The sequence below is a fragment of the Pelmatolapia mariae genome, linkage group LG23 (genome assembly GCF_036321145.2).
Source record: "Pelmatolapia mariae isolate MD_Pm_ZW linkage group LG23, Pm_UMD_F_2, whole genome shotgun sequence".
Lineage (NCBI taxonomy): Eukaryota > Metazoa > Chordata > Actinopteri > Cichliformes > Cichlidae > Pelmatolapia > Pelmatolapia mariae.
In genome coordinates, this window is record NC_086246.1 from 25177554 (window position 1) to 25192730 (window position 15177).

At 40.9% G+C, this 15177-nt stretch overlaps 1 protein-coding gene across 1 annotated transcript in view; it reads left to right on the plus strand.

Annotated features, from left to right (window-relative positions):
• Positions 1-681: 681 nt before the first annotated feature.
• ahr2 (aryl hydrocarbon receptor 2) overlaps positions 682-15177 on the plus strand; it is a 96728-nt gene continuing 82232 nt past the window's right edge. Inside the window, exon 1 of the mRNA XM_063465860.1 lies at positions 682-1106. Coding sequence (XP_063321930.1) covers positions 1048-1106 — 59 coding nt within the window. The 5' untranslated portion in view covers positions 682-1047. The remainder of the gene's footprint in view (positions 1107-15177) is intronic.

Genomic DNA, 15177 nt, shown 5'->3' on the forward strand with positions numbered 1-15177 from the left:
ATGTAAGTATACATTTAAATCTACAAAATATAAGCATAATGAAAGAATATGCTATAGTATTAATTTAGATGTATTCCTTTATAATCTTACATAACTTTATATAATGTAAATGTACTTTTAAGTAAACATAAGTGTATAGATAGATTATAGTATCAACTTTTAAGTATTACATCATAAGTTTACATAATATAAGTAAATATTAAATTTTATTTTGTCTGTTGGGCTTCATAAAAATGTTAACAGTATTGAAGAATTTGTACATAAATGCAAATATCAGAAAATATTTCTCTCTCTCTCTCTCTCTCTCTCTCTCTCTCTATATATATATATATATATATATATATATATATATATTAACATATATAGCTCTTCAATAACTGTAATTGTAATAATAAGCATAAATATTATTTAATGACTAACTTTTTTTTTTTTTTTTTTTAGTAAATGCCTTATACAAGCGTTACAATGAAAAAAAAAACGTCCTTAAGGTCTTCCTGGTTGGAATGCGGTTTCCTAACCATTCCTCGGCTGCGGTGTGTATTTCAGTTGGCCCACATTTGGACCACCTTAAATATTCTGCTCTCTCATTACAGTGACACACACACACACACACACACTCACCGCCACGAGAGCGCGCGGCGGCTGAGCGGCCCTGTCAAATCACTACGGAGGTGACGCGCAGCCCGAGGACTTACATAAAACTCCTCCGAGGACTTTTCACACTTTTAACGCCTAAAAGTCGCTTTACTCGCCCATATCTCGGACGAGGAGGCCTACACGTCGTGGAAATAAAAAGTTGTGGTAGTTTTGAACTTCTACCGGAGGCTTCTTTCGATTAAAGACAACAAAAAGTTGTTTTTTTTTCAGCTGAGAGGCACTCGGGACGCGAAGCAGCCGAGGACCGAGAGGAGGGGGGGATTTCTAATCGTCTCCTTTTCAGTTTTTTCGGGGGCATGCGAGTCTTCTGAACACGCCCGGACCTGTTAACGCGCACATAAAGCCGGGATAAAGCCACTTGTAGCTCACTTTGTTTCTTCTGAATTCAACATGCTGCCGAATACGGCGCTTTACGCCGCGAAGAAACGGAAGAAGCCCGTCCAGAAAATGTAAGTCAACTCCCCAAACACCGCAAAGCAAAACCCCCGAGCACTCTGAGGTGTCTGAGGTGACCGGAGAGCTAAAGACAGACGTTTTATTGCAATTTATGAGCTCCGTGGTGTGGTCGTCATACCAGCTTTATAACGCTTTTTACTGTTTACTAATGTAATACTACAGTTGTGCCAGCACGGGCAGTCCCTGTGACCTTCCATAGAAGCTAGGACGTGTAATCCTGTGAAAACACCTCGCTTTGGTGGCTTTTAATGTTTATGTTGAACAACAATCTGTGTGTTTTTCTCCTCAAAGCATGCATACATGTCACAGTGAAGCTTTCTAACACCAGGGATCTCTTTTTCCTTTTTTTTAGGTGCAGCTGTGCAAACATCCCTGCACTACTCGTGTATTATAGCCTGCGTTACGTTGTAATAAGCGTATTTGTGCCCTCTATGTGTGTGTGTGCAATAGTAGCTGGATTGTACAATCCATAGGGCTATAAAGTCTATTTTTCCCTGCTGTGGTTATGCAATGCTGGCCAGCCACCCCGAGGTAATGTGAAGTGCTGAGGTCCAGCAGCACTGCGTGGAGAATAAAGTTAACTGTTGCTTCAGTATCATTTAAATCTAATTATACCATCTGGGACAGCTGGCCTTCCCAGACTGATCTGTGGCCTTTAAAAACTCCTTAAAGGACTCCTCAGAAGTGGATGGTGCTGAACTGGAATTTATCTTTTGAGTTTTTGTTTGAGTGTGCCCTGTAGGCGGGGAGGTTGACACTGTAAAGACTGAAACCCCACATCAGAAATCTCATCGTACCACCTTCCTGTGATTCTACTTATGATTTAAATATATGTATAGTATCTTTGTTTCCCTCTTGATTCCCCAATCGGGACGCCTCAGAAACCCCCCCAACGGCGCAATTTGAAAACTACCTCTGCATAGAGAAGGAACCATTTTTGGACGGAGTTTTGCTCACTTCATTATCCCGAAGCCAAGCACAGTGAATCTTTGTTCTTCTGTGCTTTGTCAGAGATGATGTTTCAGGACTTGTTAGAAGCCCTTCGAGCGCCGCTGCAGGTCCCTGAGGTCTTCACTTTGGGAACCACAAAGTTATTCTTTGCAAAAAAACAGAAGAACAGAGCACTCAGATTGCCCAGCCCTATAAAGTGAAAAAAAATAGAGATATTACTAATGATAGGCTTAGTTTGTCATGAATTTTGCTGTGAATAAACCACTAGAAGTGGACTTTTCTCTTGCCACTGAGCTAGAATGTTCTTAAAGAAACAACAATTCAAACTGGATGTAAACTGGTGGAAAAAAATCTCTTCATTGACACTTGAACCGACTGGTGCTCATGTGATTTCTGTAGACTGGAGGAGCCGGGACGCTAACCATCAACCTTCCGATTGTAGATGACCCGCTCTAATGTCACCGCCCTAGAATGAACTTTATATGCTTAAAACAGCATATACTGGTTCCAGTGCATATTTAAAGGTTCTGTAAAGCACCATTTTACAATAGTTCCTTCTATGAGATCATAAAGAAAAACTTAGATTGGGTCTCTAATCCACTACTTTGGTACGCAATGTCCACATAGTTTAAAAAACATTAATAAATCTGCTGCAAAGATCCGTTAGAAGGCCCCCTGTGGTGTTGATGGATGGAAGATACTGTATAGGAGTGAGGATGTCTAAAGGATCAAGTAGATGGTGTTGCTGTTTCCAAAGGCACCACAAGTATGTAAGTCTATTTTAGAACCTTTGGGAAAGAACCCTTTAGAGGTTATATAAAGCACCGGGCTCTAATTGTTCTACTTATATTATTCAAGGTGCTTCTCTAGAGGTTCTCCAAAGCACCATCCTGAAGTGTCCTCATCAGACCTCTCATGGGGGTGTAAATAACTTTGGAGAGTTTTTATAAAGCACTGTATTTGAGTCTTGGACACATTACGCTGCTCTGCAGGCTCTCCAGGCTCTCCAGAGAACAATGCTCAGTAAGTTAATAGTAGACCCTTAACCATACTGTTAAGACTTAGTAGCACCATGGGCCACTGTATGGGAGTCCTCTAAGGCATCATGGGGCACCATAACATCCTGTTGCATTTCAGCTGATATCCTTAGTTGTGTTGTTGCCTTTGTAGAGGATCTTCTGTAAGACCTTTTCACCATATTTAAAGTGCTGTAAAGAGCCTTTAAAGGAGTTCTGTATAGCACCATGGTTCAGTTTAAACAACTCCCATGAAGAACTTTCAGAGGGATTCTCCAAGGGGAACATAATTAATTCAAAACACTGAAAATCCAGGAAAGAACTTTAGATTGGTTCTCTATAGAATCAGTGTTAATTTTCAACACTTAAACATGCAGGAGAGAACCTTTAGAGGGTTCTTTGTAGGTTCTATATAGCCCCGTTGATCATTTACACCCTTAAAAGTGCTTTAAGGACCTTGTAGAAGGGTTCTCTGTATCAAAGTGGTTGTTTTAAACTCTTAAAAGTGCAGCACAGAACCTTTAGAAAAGTTCTCCATAACAGGATGGACATTTTAATCCATTAAAAGTGCTATAAAGAACTTTTAGAAGGGTTCTCTAAAGCGTCCTGGGGATATATTTTGTTCGAGACCCTTCGTGGTGCCATAAAGAACCCTCTGCTCTCAGCCACGCTGGCCTCCTCACTGTGATTTTTACCAGTTTGTGATTTTTAGCTTTAACAAGCCAGACGGAGTGTTAACTGCCCCGTACAGAACCACAGGCCTGAGCAGGGACCCACGGCAGAACCCAGCCAGAACCGCGGTTTCAGTGTATGTGTGCGTATGTGTGTGTGTGGCACTACCTGCATTAATCATAATCAGGACGTAGAGCGTTCTCACGCAATGTTTCCACGAGGGAGGAGGGAGGGAGGGAGGATGGCGTAATCTGAGACTCGCTCTGTTTTTTCTCCTCCTCCTCCTCCTCCGACTGCCACAACATACTTTTTTCCTGTCTTTTTCCTTCTCTCTCTATGTGTTTTAGGGGAGTTTGTTTTTTCCCTCCCTCCCTCCACTCAAATTAACATAGTTCAGTGTCACGCAAAGGGTTACGTAAGTCTGCCATGTTCAGTTTTTAGGAAAAGTTTGTCTTTCTTTTCTTTTTTCTTTCAGGAAACAGTGTTGAGTGAGGGAGTTGTGAGTGTGAGAGTCAGTTAAGCCCACAGAGAGGTCTGGAGGCGGCGTTACAGCAGTCTGCCCTGCGGCAGTGTACCTTTATGTTTACACTGTATTGTACAAGGAAAGCATTTAAATTTATGGTAATGTCCATGTGTGACAGAGACAAAGAGACGGCGGATGGATTGTACAAAGTTGTAAAACAATAACGAGAAGGTTGAATTGCACAACGAGTAGCCAGAAGTATTTGGACATCTGCATGAGAAATGCTTGCAGCCGTTGTTGACGTATCAGCCTCCATATTTTGGACCCGGCTGCAGAAACTTGCAGTGATGTTAGGAAACGAGGGCCTGCCCCATTTTGAGGTTAAACTCCGTCCCAGAGGTGTTGGAGGAGGCTACTTGACTCCTTCCCACAGATGTTTTATAGCAGCTGGATACTGGACTTCAAAGTGGTGCCAATTCAGTTGAATAACGGTTACTTTTTAGGTGCGTCAAAGCCAAAAAAAACCCAAAAACTTTCCTGGACTTTACAAATTGCCTTGTGAATGTAAAACTAAGGCATTCCAAATTCAGCATAATAACCTCAATTGGGAATTTCTTTCATTGCAGTACCACTGACTGCCACTGGAACATACTAGTGTCGCATCCGGCTCTTTCGCTCCAGGACGGGAAAACACCAAAGCATTCTTGAGGGGTTCTCCAATGAACGATGACCCATTTTAAACTCTTTAAAGAGCAATGAAGAACCTTCAAGAGGTTCTCTGTAGCACCGTGGGTCATTAAAAACCTTTAAAAAGGTTTTTTCTGTAGCATTTCAGTCCCTTAATACCCTGAAATATCCAGTAAAGAACCCTTAAAAATCCTTTAGATTGGTTCTCTATAGCACCACTGTTGATTTTAAATTGTCAAAAGTGCACTAAGATAATTCAGACCGGTCCTCTTTAGCACCATGGCTCCTTTTAAACCCTGAAAGTCCAGGAAAGAACCTTTAGAAGGGGGTCTTTGGATTGCAGCCATACCACCCTGAACATGCCGATCTCTAAACAGAGTCAGACCTGGTTAGTAGTGGATGGGGTGTAAAGTTTTGGGTGGCTGTGACTCAAGAGGTGGAGTGGGTCATTTACCAATCAGAACGTTGCTGGTTTGATCCCTGGCTCCTCTAGCCTGCACGTTGAAGTATGTTTGGGTAAAATACTGATCCCTGAGCTGCCTGTGATGCATCCATTTGAGTACGAGTGTGTGAATTTTAAGTTAAAAAGCACTTGTGTGAAAGAGGCATGTGAGAGAGTGCTTTGAGCACTAAAATTAAGTAGGAGAGCACAATGTAAATAGCAGTCTATTTACCTTCTCTACAGCAGCATGGTTTGTGGTTCAAGTCGTAAAAGAAACAATGTAAACAAGCTAAGGATATTAAGGATTCTGCTAACAGCGCAGGCCACACTGGTTGAAATTACCTTTGGAATAACAAGTTTATGTCTCCTGACACTTTTACTTTTATAATAAATTCACAATAATCAAATTAGCCCTGCGGAGAGCAGGATTCTGATGGTTGAGGAACAGTTCGACGCCTTAAATGGGAAATTGTGATGATGTTTTTAAGGTATAAAACAATTCAGTGACTTTTTTCCCCCCACGGCACTCTTTTTTTCTTAACTTGTGATTTATTGTACTCTGCGTTGATCAATTAGGTGGATGATTTCTGCTCTGAGACTGAACTCACATGGGAATAAAATGGTTAGATGTTGCTGTTAAGGTTTTGTTGTTGTGTTTTGGTGCTCTATGCGATGGGCCAGCTTTCAGCAGAGGCACTGTTTCTTCTTATGACTAACATGTGATGAACATGAGCGTCCCAACTTTCACTTCCTGGTTGTCATATCAAGGTCAAAACATCATGATGCCACTGAGTCCTTGGAGTAAAAGCATATAAAAATGCATATTTATGTTGGCTAATAAAGCCAACATTTGGAATAATGGGACCTTTGGAGCAGGTAATTTGAGAAAGTCCCACTTCATTTCTTATGAGTAACCTATTTGAAAGCCCACAAATTATATAAAATCCTGCTCCTGATGCCATACTATAAACTCTTACTTTATATAAAAATCAAATTCCTCTTTTTTTTCATCACAATAAATGCTGGTTGAACGTCATCCCTCTTTGGTTACAGGCTGTAAAATTGGACTTGAAAATCCAAAATTATCGGACATCAGAGCTGTTGACTGATAGCAGCATATTAGCCAATATTTATGTGTTGTGTCGAATTAAATAAGTGTTAAAAACAGTGTGGTGAGTGTAATGAAGAACTGAAAGTCTCTAAAACAGTTCCAGATTTTTATTTTTTATTTTTCCTGGAACAGTGGGAAAATATCCTTAACAGCTGTAGCTTGTGCCTAACAAAAAGTCTTAAAAATGCCAAATTACACTGTGCTTAAGCCTGTCGGGATGTCAGTTTAGGCCTGGAATAATTTAAAAACAACTGTGTGGTTATAATGGCAGCGAGCACAACCAAACTCATAAGTTTATAAAGTACTTTTCTTAAAGTTACAAACCGCTTCATAGAGATAAACTACAAAAACCTATTTCAATTTTTAAAAAGTTACAGCCTGATTTAAGTTTTTTAAGACCAATATCGATATTTGATTATCATAAAAACCTGATATATCGGCCAATATTTTTGGCCACATGAAACATAAACAGATCCCCCTCACATTTCTAATGTTATTTTAAAAAAAAAATGTTCATGCTTTTCTCAACTCTGCTCTCGTCAGCTGGTTGTTTGTAGCGTTCCAAACACGTGCGCCCAACAGGGAAGTTGCACAATGCCAAAACTACATAACATGAACATTCATAACATGCCTAAAGGGTGTTTCTCTTGTCTTTTTTTGCCTTTTAAATTTTCATTTAATTTCCGTTATAAATGCTGATACAGGTACGTTGTTAATAACTAATATGGGCTTACATATCGGCCCTGCTAATATATCGATCAGTTTCTAAAAAATAAAATCCCTAGGAAGAACAAAAAAGAGCAGAATATCTAAAATAAATAAGGCTATTAGTGACAAACCAAGGGCTAAAACTACCGTAAACAATCATAACAGCCTTTCACTAAATTAATGTTTCACAGTTAAAGTCACAGTTCTGGTCTCAGCGTGGAGACTGTCAACCAGCAAAGGCGAGCTGAGACATCAGAGTAACCAACAGAGCCCATGGGGGTTAATAAATCCTGCACGTACTTAAGAACAAGGCCATCTTTATGTTGAAGATTTTTTTTTTCCTCAATTTTAACCGCAGTAGTAGGAACAAAGACAAGGAGAGGTTGGGGCAGACAGGGAAGATGCTGGAAAAGTACTAAGAAACACAAGAAATGACCCCAAAAGAAAACTATGAACAGACACTGAACTTGGCAAACAACTCCAGATCAACTTGGGTGCTTCTTTCACTGAGCTCTTTCATACTTGGGTTGTGAAACAGGTGTTAAATTGCAGGTATGATATTGGCTCTGGTGTCTTAATTCCAGCAGGGAACAGGCGCCAAAATCATCTTTAGTTTCTATTGTTCTGAAAAGGTGTCGTTGGCGCGTCTGAGACAAAAGTGCCTTTGTGTGAATGCAGGGGAGTGTTTCTCTGAGTCCAACACACCCCCTCCTGATCCCCCCCCCCGCTCTCTCTCTCTCTCATACACAAACACACGTAACACACACTCATATTTACAGTCCACGCCCCTTCCAGGACAGATCTGGCAGATAAAGCGAGCGGCAACAACACTGGCCGCTCATTGTTCTTGCAGGGAGCTGTGCCGTGAGGAATGCAGCGATAGCCATCTCGCCTCAATTTCAGATATGTCGTGTTTTGGAGTATTATTGGAAGCAGATGTCTTATTTACAGCAGGGTTAGCCAAGCAGGGCTTCATCAGGGGCCGTGCTTTACACATACATGTTACACTTACAGCTCATCCATTCAGCCTACAGCCATTCCCACAGAGGCTGCAGGCTTTTAATAGTTACAGCAAAGTCACTTTTCCTGCACCCCCTTGCTGTATTTCACATTTTAGACTGCAAAAGTGTTTACAAAATTAACGTCTAAGATCACAGCACAGTTTAGAGATGCTGTTTGGTCCCTAATGTCATTTCTAGATATAGATAGTTGTTTTTTTAAACAGTAACACAGTGAAGTCATGCTGCACTCACTTTAAGGTCAGTCCACATAAAATCAGTCATAGCTGAGCAAAGCTGCCGCTTGGCTTTCTCATAATCAGCTGATTTTATTGTTTTTGTTTAAAAAAGCACAATATCCATGTTAAATTTTAGCTTCACGCTATGAATATTTTCCAAGTTGAAGGCCCTGAGAGTTTGAAAGGATGGGGCCAGGTTTTCTCAACTTTGTTGGGGGAAAAAGGGATTTTTGAGACCTCATATCCATATTCAGGGCTAAAAGACAAGCACCGGTTTTCTCATAATTCACTGGAGAAAAATACAAAAGCTACAGTTTGGGTAAACATGTGGGATAGGCGGTGGCTCAAAACAAGTTACAGCATATGAAAGGTCTCCCTTTTACCTACATTTTGATACCACACTCATCTTGCTGCAGTTCCTTCTGGGTCACAGTGGTTTTCTAATATAGTCAGATTTGAGCTCTGTGTAATGTAGCTGCTGGCTGTGAGGTTATTGTGCAATATATCAAAGGTTAAAATCAGCTGATTGTGAGGGGTCAGGTGGGAGCTGCTGACTGATTTTTTTTCTTGAAATGACCATGACTTATGATTAATATTTGATGTCATGTTTTCTTTTATATTGTTAAAGGAAATTTGTCAACTTTAATCTTGAGTCCAGCCTCTAGCAAGCAAATATGCAGTATTTATTTATGTATAACGCTGTATAGACGGCAATCACACAGCAATTCAACCCCACCTTATTTAACTTGTTTAAAACACACAATAAACAAATCTATGGTTAAAAGCCTACGAGATGAAATTGTTGCATAAAAGCAGAACTAATGCAAACATGATGTAACTCAGACATAAACAGACACTAAAGCCTTGTCTCAGCACAGTTTCATTGAGTCTGAATTTAGCATAATTCATAGTAGCCTGCTCTTATTGTTGAAATGCAGTTTAGTCTTTTATAAGTAAACATGTCAAAAGAACACTATGTGGAAAAAACCATTCACTTATGTGCATATTACACCTGTAGGGGCTGCTTGGTAAAAGAAAGCCATGCTCCTGGTGCACAGACTTTGTGCTGATGTTAATGCCAGAGGAGGTTTTGGAGAGCTTTTATGCACGATGCAGCTCAGCACTCGCCCACTATGCTCTATAATGGCATGTGGTCTAAGTGGCTGTGGTTCTAAAAACTTCTGCTTTGCAATAACGTTGATGGTGGGTTTAATAATAAGTAGGGAAATATTTCATAAAACGAAGTTGTTGCAACACTGGCATGCTGTTACAGCATCGCACTCAAATTCATTGAGCTCTTTAGAATGATCCCTTCTTTCACAAATGTTTGTAAAGGCAGACTGCATGGCTAGCTGCTTGGTTTTCTACACCTGTGCAGTGCAATACTTTTGTCCTTGTAATGAATTTCAGTCATGACTTTGTCATTTTGATCTGTTTTTGACTCAAGAGCAAGAAGAAAACTTTCTAGCTGCTATGCTGTAGTTAAAGTACTGGGTCAGTTGGGATGTGATGGTTTGTTAGTATGATTAGTGGACCATGTCGATCTGTTGATGCATGCTCAGTTATCCAGATAAGGAAATCCCAGAAAGTTGATCCTGTTCATCAGTGAGAGAAATGTTCCATCACTCATCTAAATAACTTCTTCAATCCAAGCTCACTGCGGGTTTCCTTGTAAACAGTACATGACTACAAACTAGCACCATTGCTGCGAGATCAGTTTCTGTTTCAGTTTTCTGGGACTTTGTTGGTGTTTTCAAATGGCCTCGGTCTAAAACATTTTATCGTGGCTTAAGATGCGCCCAGAGTTTGGGGAGTTTTGGGCAAGGTAATCTCCAATTAACCCGTCATGACATGTGAAGTGCAAACCTGCTGTGGGACTTTGGTGCGCATGTTTGTGTAGATGAGCTGTTAATAAGAGGGTTTTGCAATTCCACACATTGGTAAACTTTAACAACAGCCAATCAGAGCCTACAAGGAGACAGATGACAAAGAGAGTTTTCAGCCTCTCGGTTTTTGTAGCTCTTCTGGAGCCAGAAGTGACCATATTTGGATGAGTGGCTGAAATGCTAAGCTAATGCTTGTTAGCTTGTTAGCTTTATAGATATCTATTAATAAGTAAGGTTTAAGACTAACCAAAAACTAAAATTTCACTCATCAACACTCATGCACAGACTTCTTGCATGATCTGTTAGTGCATATAGCCTCACAGGAAACCAGGTTATCAATCTGGTAATTGCATTAAAATGCTTTACAAGGCACGACTGAGCGGTCCAGCTCACCGACTCCAGCTCCTTTAGCACACCTAGATTTAAATTTAATCAGAGTGACCCTTACCTTTGAGCCTTAACAAAAGCCACATGAGTAAGTTTAAGAAAGCAAAAGAAAAAATAGGAAGTAACGAAATTAAAACGATATAACAGAATGAGAGAAAAGTAGAAGACCAGGGTTTGAAAGTAAAAGGGAGAAAGAGAAACCACAGCAACAACCAAAATATGCATAAATAACAGTGACAATGTTACTAAACGTCACACAGTGCTAGTAATAAGAGATATTTTTAGAGGCAGTGGCAGCCCAAGATACTGTGTGTCTGTTGTAACCTGTGTGCGTGAGCCTGCTTGTATTCATAAGGTTTCTCCATGTAGTGTCTAATAGTGGGTGTGGGGAGCCACAGCCCCACCCCCAGGAACAGAAGCAGGCATGGAGGAGGCCCGGGCCCCAGTTATCCAGCGAGCCAGTGCATATGGCGCAGAAGAACCTCTGCCAGACAATATCTGGCATCAGCACGGCTCCTCCCCAGAACCCTCAATGTCTACACGCAATTTAAATCTAAAAAGGGGGCATTGGCACCGGAGATGAGGCTGAAGATGTGCATCGTGTCTATCCCCAAGGCCCTATATGTGCCAAAGTTAAAATAACTCACCTCCCTACAGGTGTTAAGGAGGGAGAACTCAGCTAAAGAGACCAAAGCTGTTCATTAGAGTCAACCTGTAAACATAAAGTTGGACTTCTTAACACGAGAGGTTATCGGGGGACTGCCCTGGAGGTCAACTCCTTACTACGGGAGCTGACTGAAGGGCTGAGATAGAGAGAGAGAGAACTTGTAGATGTGTGACAAGATCACAGCAAAGTAATCACACTGACAGTTTTCTGAGTTACAGATGAGTTAATGCTGTTGGACTTCAGTGTACGCTTGTGTTGGCACTGGCTTCTACATGGAAGCATGTGAGGTGATATCTTTAGCATGTACCCAGTCCGTATTTTCTTTGAGTGTATGTATGTTTGAGATGTGAGAGCAGGAAGTCCAGGAATAACTGCTCTGCAGGTTTTGCTATTTTTAGAGTCACGTTTGTCATTTTTTTGTTACACTTCATCTCATCAATCACAGTCACACAGATATCACAGATGGCTTCGCTCAGTCTGTGTTTGAGTGTATGTGCCCTTTAATTTTATGTTTAGAGCTGCAAAACCAGGCTTTTAAGGCTTTATAGAAAAGAAATACTCTCTTGAAACTCGTGGGTTGATCTGTGGTATATTTTTGGCTTGTTTTTGCTTTTTAGTCCTTTAACCTGTTGTTGCTTTTTCCTATAAGGACATAAAAGTTAACCCCACCAGGTAAAGTGAGAGTCTAGCAAATAAAACCTCATCAATTTACATTTAATTTACATTTCAGACACCAAGCTAACAGTTCCCTAGAGATGTTTAAAAGAAGCTGAAGCTGAAAATGCAAAGCAAAGCGAGTAGCGAACAGGGGAAGAGAGATTTCTGTTCTTTCATCTCATAATTTGAATCAAATTTTTCTGTGTGACAGGTGGTTTTATTCTACTACTTTTTGCATATGAGATGTCAGCTAATAACCAGTCCATGAACTTCCTGCTTGGTACTTTGTGTTTCTACGCGGTTTGTGTTGGCTTGTGTTTTTCTGCAACCTCAGACCAGAAATCAGGAGGTTAAAGGGTCGAACGCCACAGTTTTAACACATAGAGCACGCTCAGTGTCATTCAGGTGCACCCACACTCTGCAGGCGGCTTCTCAAGTGGCCTCGCATGACCTGAAATCCTCGGCGGAGTCATCGGCAGGAACATCTGAACCTGATTTAAACCTGAGCAGCAGCAGAAGTGCAACTGCTCTGTGTGAGATCAACCTTTGAGTGGGAGGTCGCAGGTTTGCGTTCCCACAACAACCAGATGCTCTCCTCGAGTGTCCCCGGGCAAAACGCCAGCGCCTGGCCAAGCTGCCTCTCCCAGTGCTCACTTTAAGTGTCAGAGCTGCTGTCACTGACCTGCTTTTAAACTTGTTTTCACTGAGTGCCACACTGCGAAATGAGAATCACATCAGGGGCCAGCATGGATGTAAAGAGGGCTTGCAGGGATTTTCCTGTTTCACAGTGGACCTTTGGCAGCTTCATTTAGGATACTTTGAATATGTATTGCATTATTTGTCAGAAACCTGCATCTCTGGCCTCTCTCTGAATGGTTTCCACAAAATGCCTACCTGACGAAGACAAGTAAAGGAATCACCGTCAGTATTATACAGTGTATCAGGTGTGGAGCTGAGTTTTAAAATAAAAGATCGTCTAAATTTCCCCTCAGGGAGGCTTTTTAGCAGGTGGCATTTAGTGAATTGTCCGTTTAATGTTTAAAAAAACCTCAAAAACAAGATCACATTTCGCTCATTTAGCTTTTCACAGCATATACATCATGCACAATACTTGGCGTTTACTCAAATTCCCTCTCCTTGTATATTGAACATTGTTAATTTCAAGCCATTTAGCAGAGCTGTTAACAGAAGATTGTGCCTACTGGATGCACAAGCTGTAGGGCATCACATTGAAAAAATACAAAGGTGTGTTGTACAGCTCTCTCCATGCCCTTTCATATGATATATTACTCAATATATCAATGGCAGTCAAGGTTAAATGCATAGCTAACCTAGGTACTTATGTCCCCTGAGGCCTGGTATATTGCTGTGAAGTTTTAAGATGATCCATAAAAATTGTGGGTTCATATAATGTTTTTACTTATTTTAAGATTTGGTGTGACTTTCACCAAAATTACCATCACACAAAACTTGAACACAATATCTTGAAAACTGTGGATGCTAGATCGCTAACAAACAGAACTGATTACATACTCCCTCTGTTCAGGGGGACAGTGATGCTTGAAGTTTTACTTTGCTGCATAGCACTTGTGTCCTTTTAAACAGTCATCTTGATTTCTTATTGCTGAATGAGATTCATTTTTGCCAGATATGACTGTTTGCAAGCCTCCTTGACGCCTCAGTGGACACATAACTTTATTTCTGTACTTCACCAAAGACAGCAACCTGTGAACTGTGATAGATCATGAGTTGGATGAGCTTATACTGAACATTTCTGCAGGACCTCCTTTCATCTTCTATCTGAAAGCTTCTGCTTTAGATTCTGTTTCTCAGTGAAAACAGACAAGGCAGTGTTGGTTACATATGTAACCACTGACCACTGAAGAAGGATCAGTATGTCCACTAGCAGTTGTGAATTCGGTTGAGCTGAAATACAGATGATGTGTGCAAAAATAGCTCCTTGTGCTAAACATATATCGGTTTCTCTAGTGCTGTGGGGACATTTCCAGTGGATTGACTTTTATTTCTTATAGCAATGTGCAGCACTACACCCAATTTATCAAAAATTGTAATGTCTGGCTCCAAAAATCCAACATAGCAGTGGCCAAAAAGGTAACTTTGAGTTAATGAGGTCTGACGCAAACCTGTCTCAAGTTTGCTAAAAATACAGCGCTTTTTAGATGTGCTTTTTTCATGTAGAAAGCAGAAGTTAAACAGACAGACGCATGTCTCAGTTTTAAAAAGTGAGATGCATCTAATCACTGAGCAGAACATGTCTGACTTTAGGGAAGTCTGTGGTTGGCGTCTGTGCTGTGTTATACTTAAATGAGTATGAATATTGAAGTTTGCCTATTTGGGCTGTAAAAACCGACTCACTCAGAAAACTCAAAAGCGACCACAGTGAACCAAAAGAATCTCCAGGGACAGTTTTAAGGTGCTCCACAGTGTCACACCTTCTCAGGGAAAAAGAAAAGCCCCTCTGTGCTCTGGACGTCTGGTTCGAGTTATAGACGAGATGCCGGGCGGGTTTGCTGCTGGAGTTCAGTTACAGATACCTGCTTTCAATGGCGCTGACCTGCAGCCATCAGGGTTTATTTACCACTTCGCACAAGTCCTTACCAAGCCAGCGTGAGCAACAGGACTGATGGGTTTATTGTAAATTAAACACCCCGCATTCTGATCGGCTCTGGAATACAGAAGTGAACACGTGTCTCACAAGGGAAGAAGATTATCTCACACCCAGAGGTAATCACCAGACACAACAGCAGCTGGAGCAACAGTTTAAACAGCTATTTAAGTAGAAAAAGAACCTTAAAAACCAACTTTAACATTAATGAAGTCGGGAAGTTGTGTTCAAATGAAATATGATGCCAAGCTTTATCACGCAAGGTTACATATCAGATACTCAGAGAAGCTCTCAGCATTAGCCCTACGTTGTTCTCACACAGTCATCCTCTTTGTCCTACTTTCAGTTAAAACATTAGACCATTAGATGTACAGCTGAGTGATATGGACCCAAGATCACGTCTTGATATTTCCAGGTTGAATGGTGACAGAAGATAATTATCTGCCTTTTCTATGAAAGCAATATGTGAGATGTTACAGCTACTTAGTTGGCATGATAAAGACGAGGCTTCCTCTTAAGAAACACCAGTATGTCCGCTAACAAGAGCGTTAGAT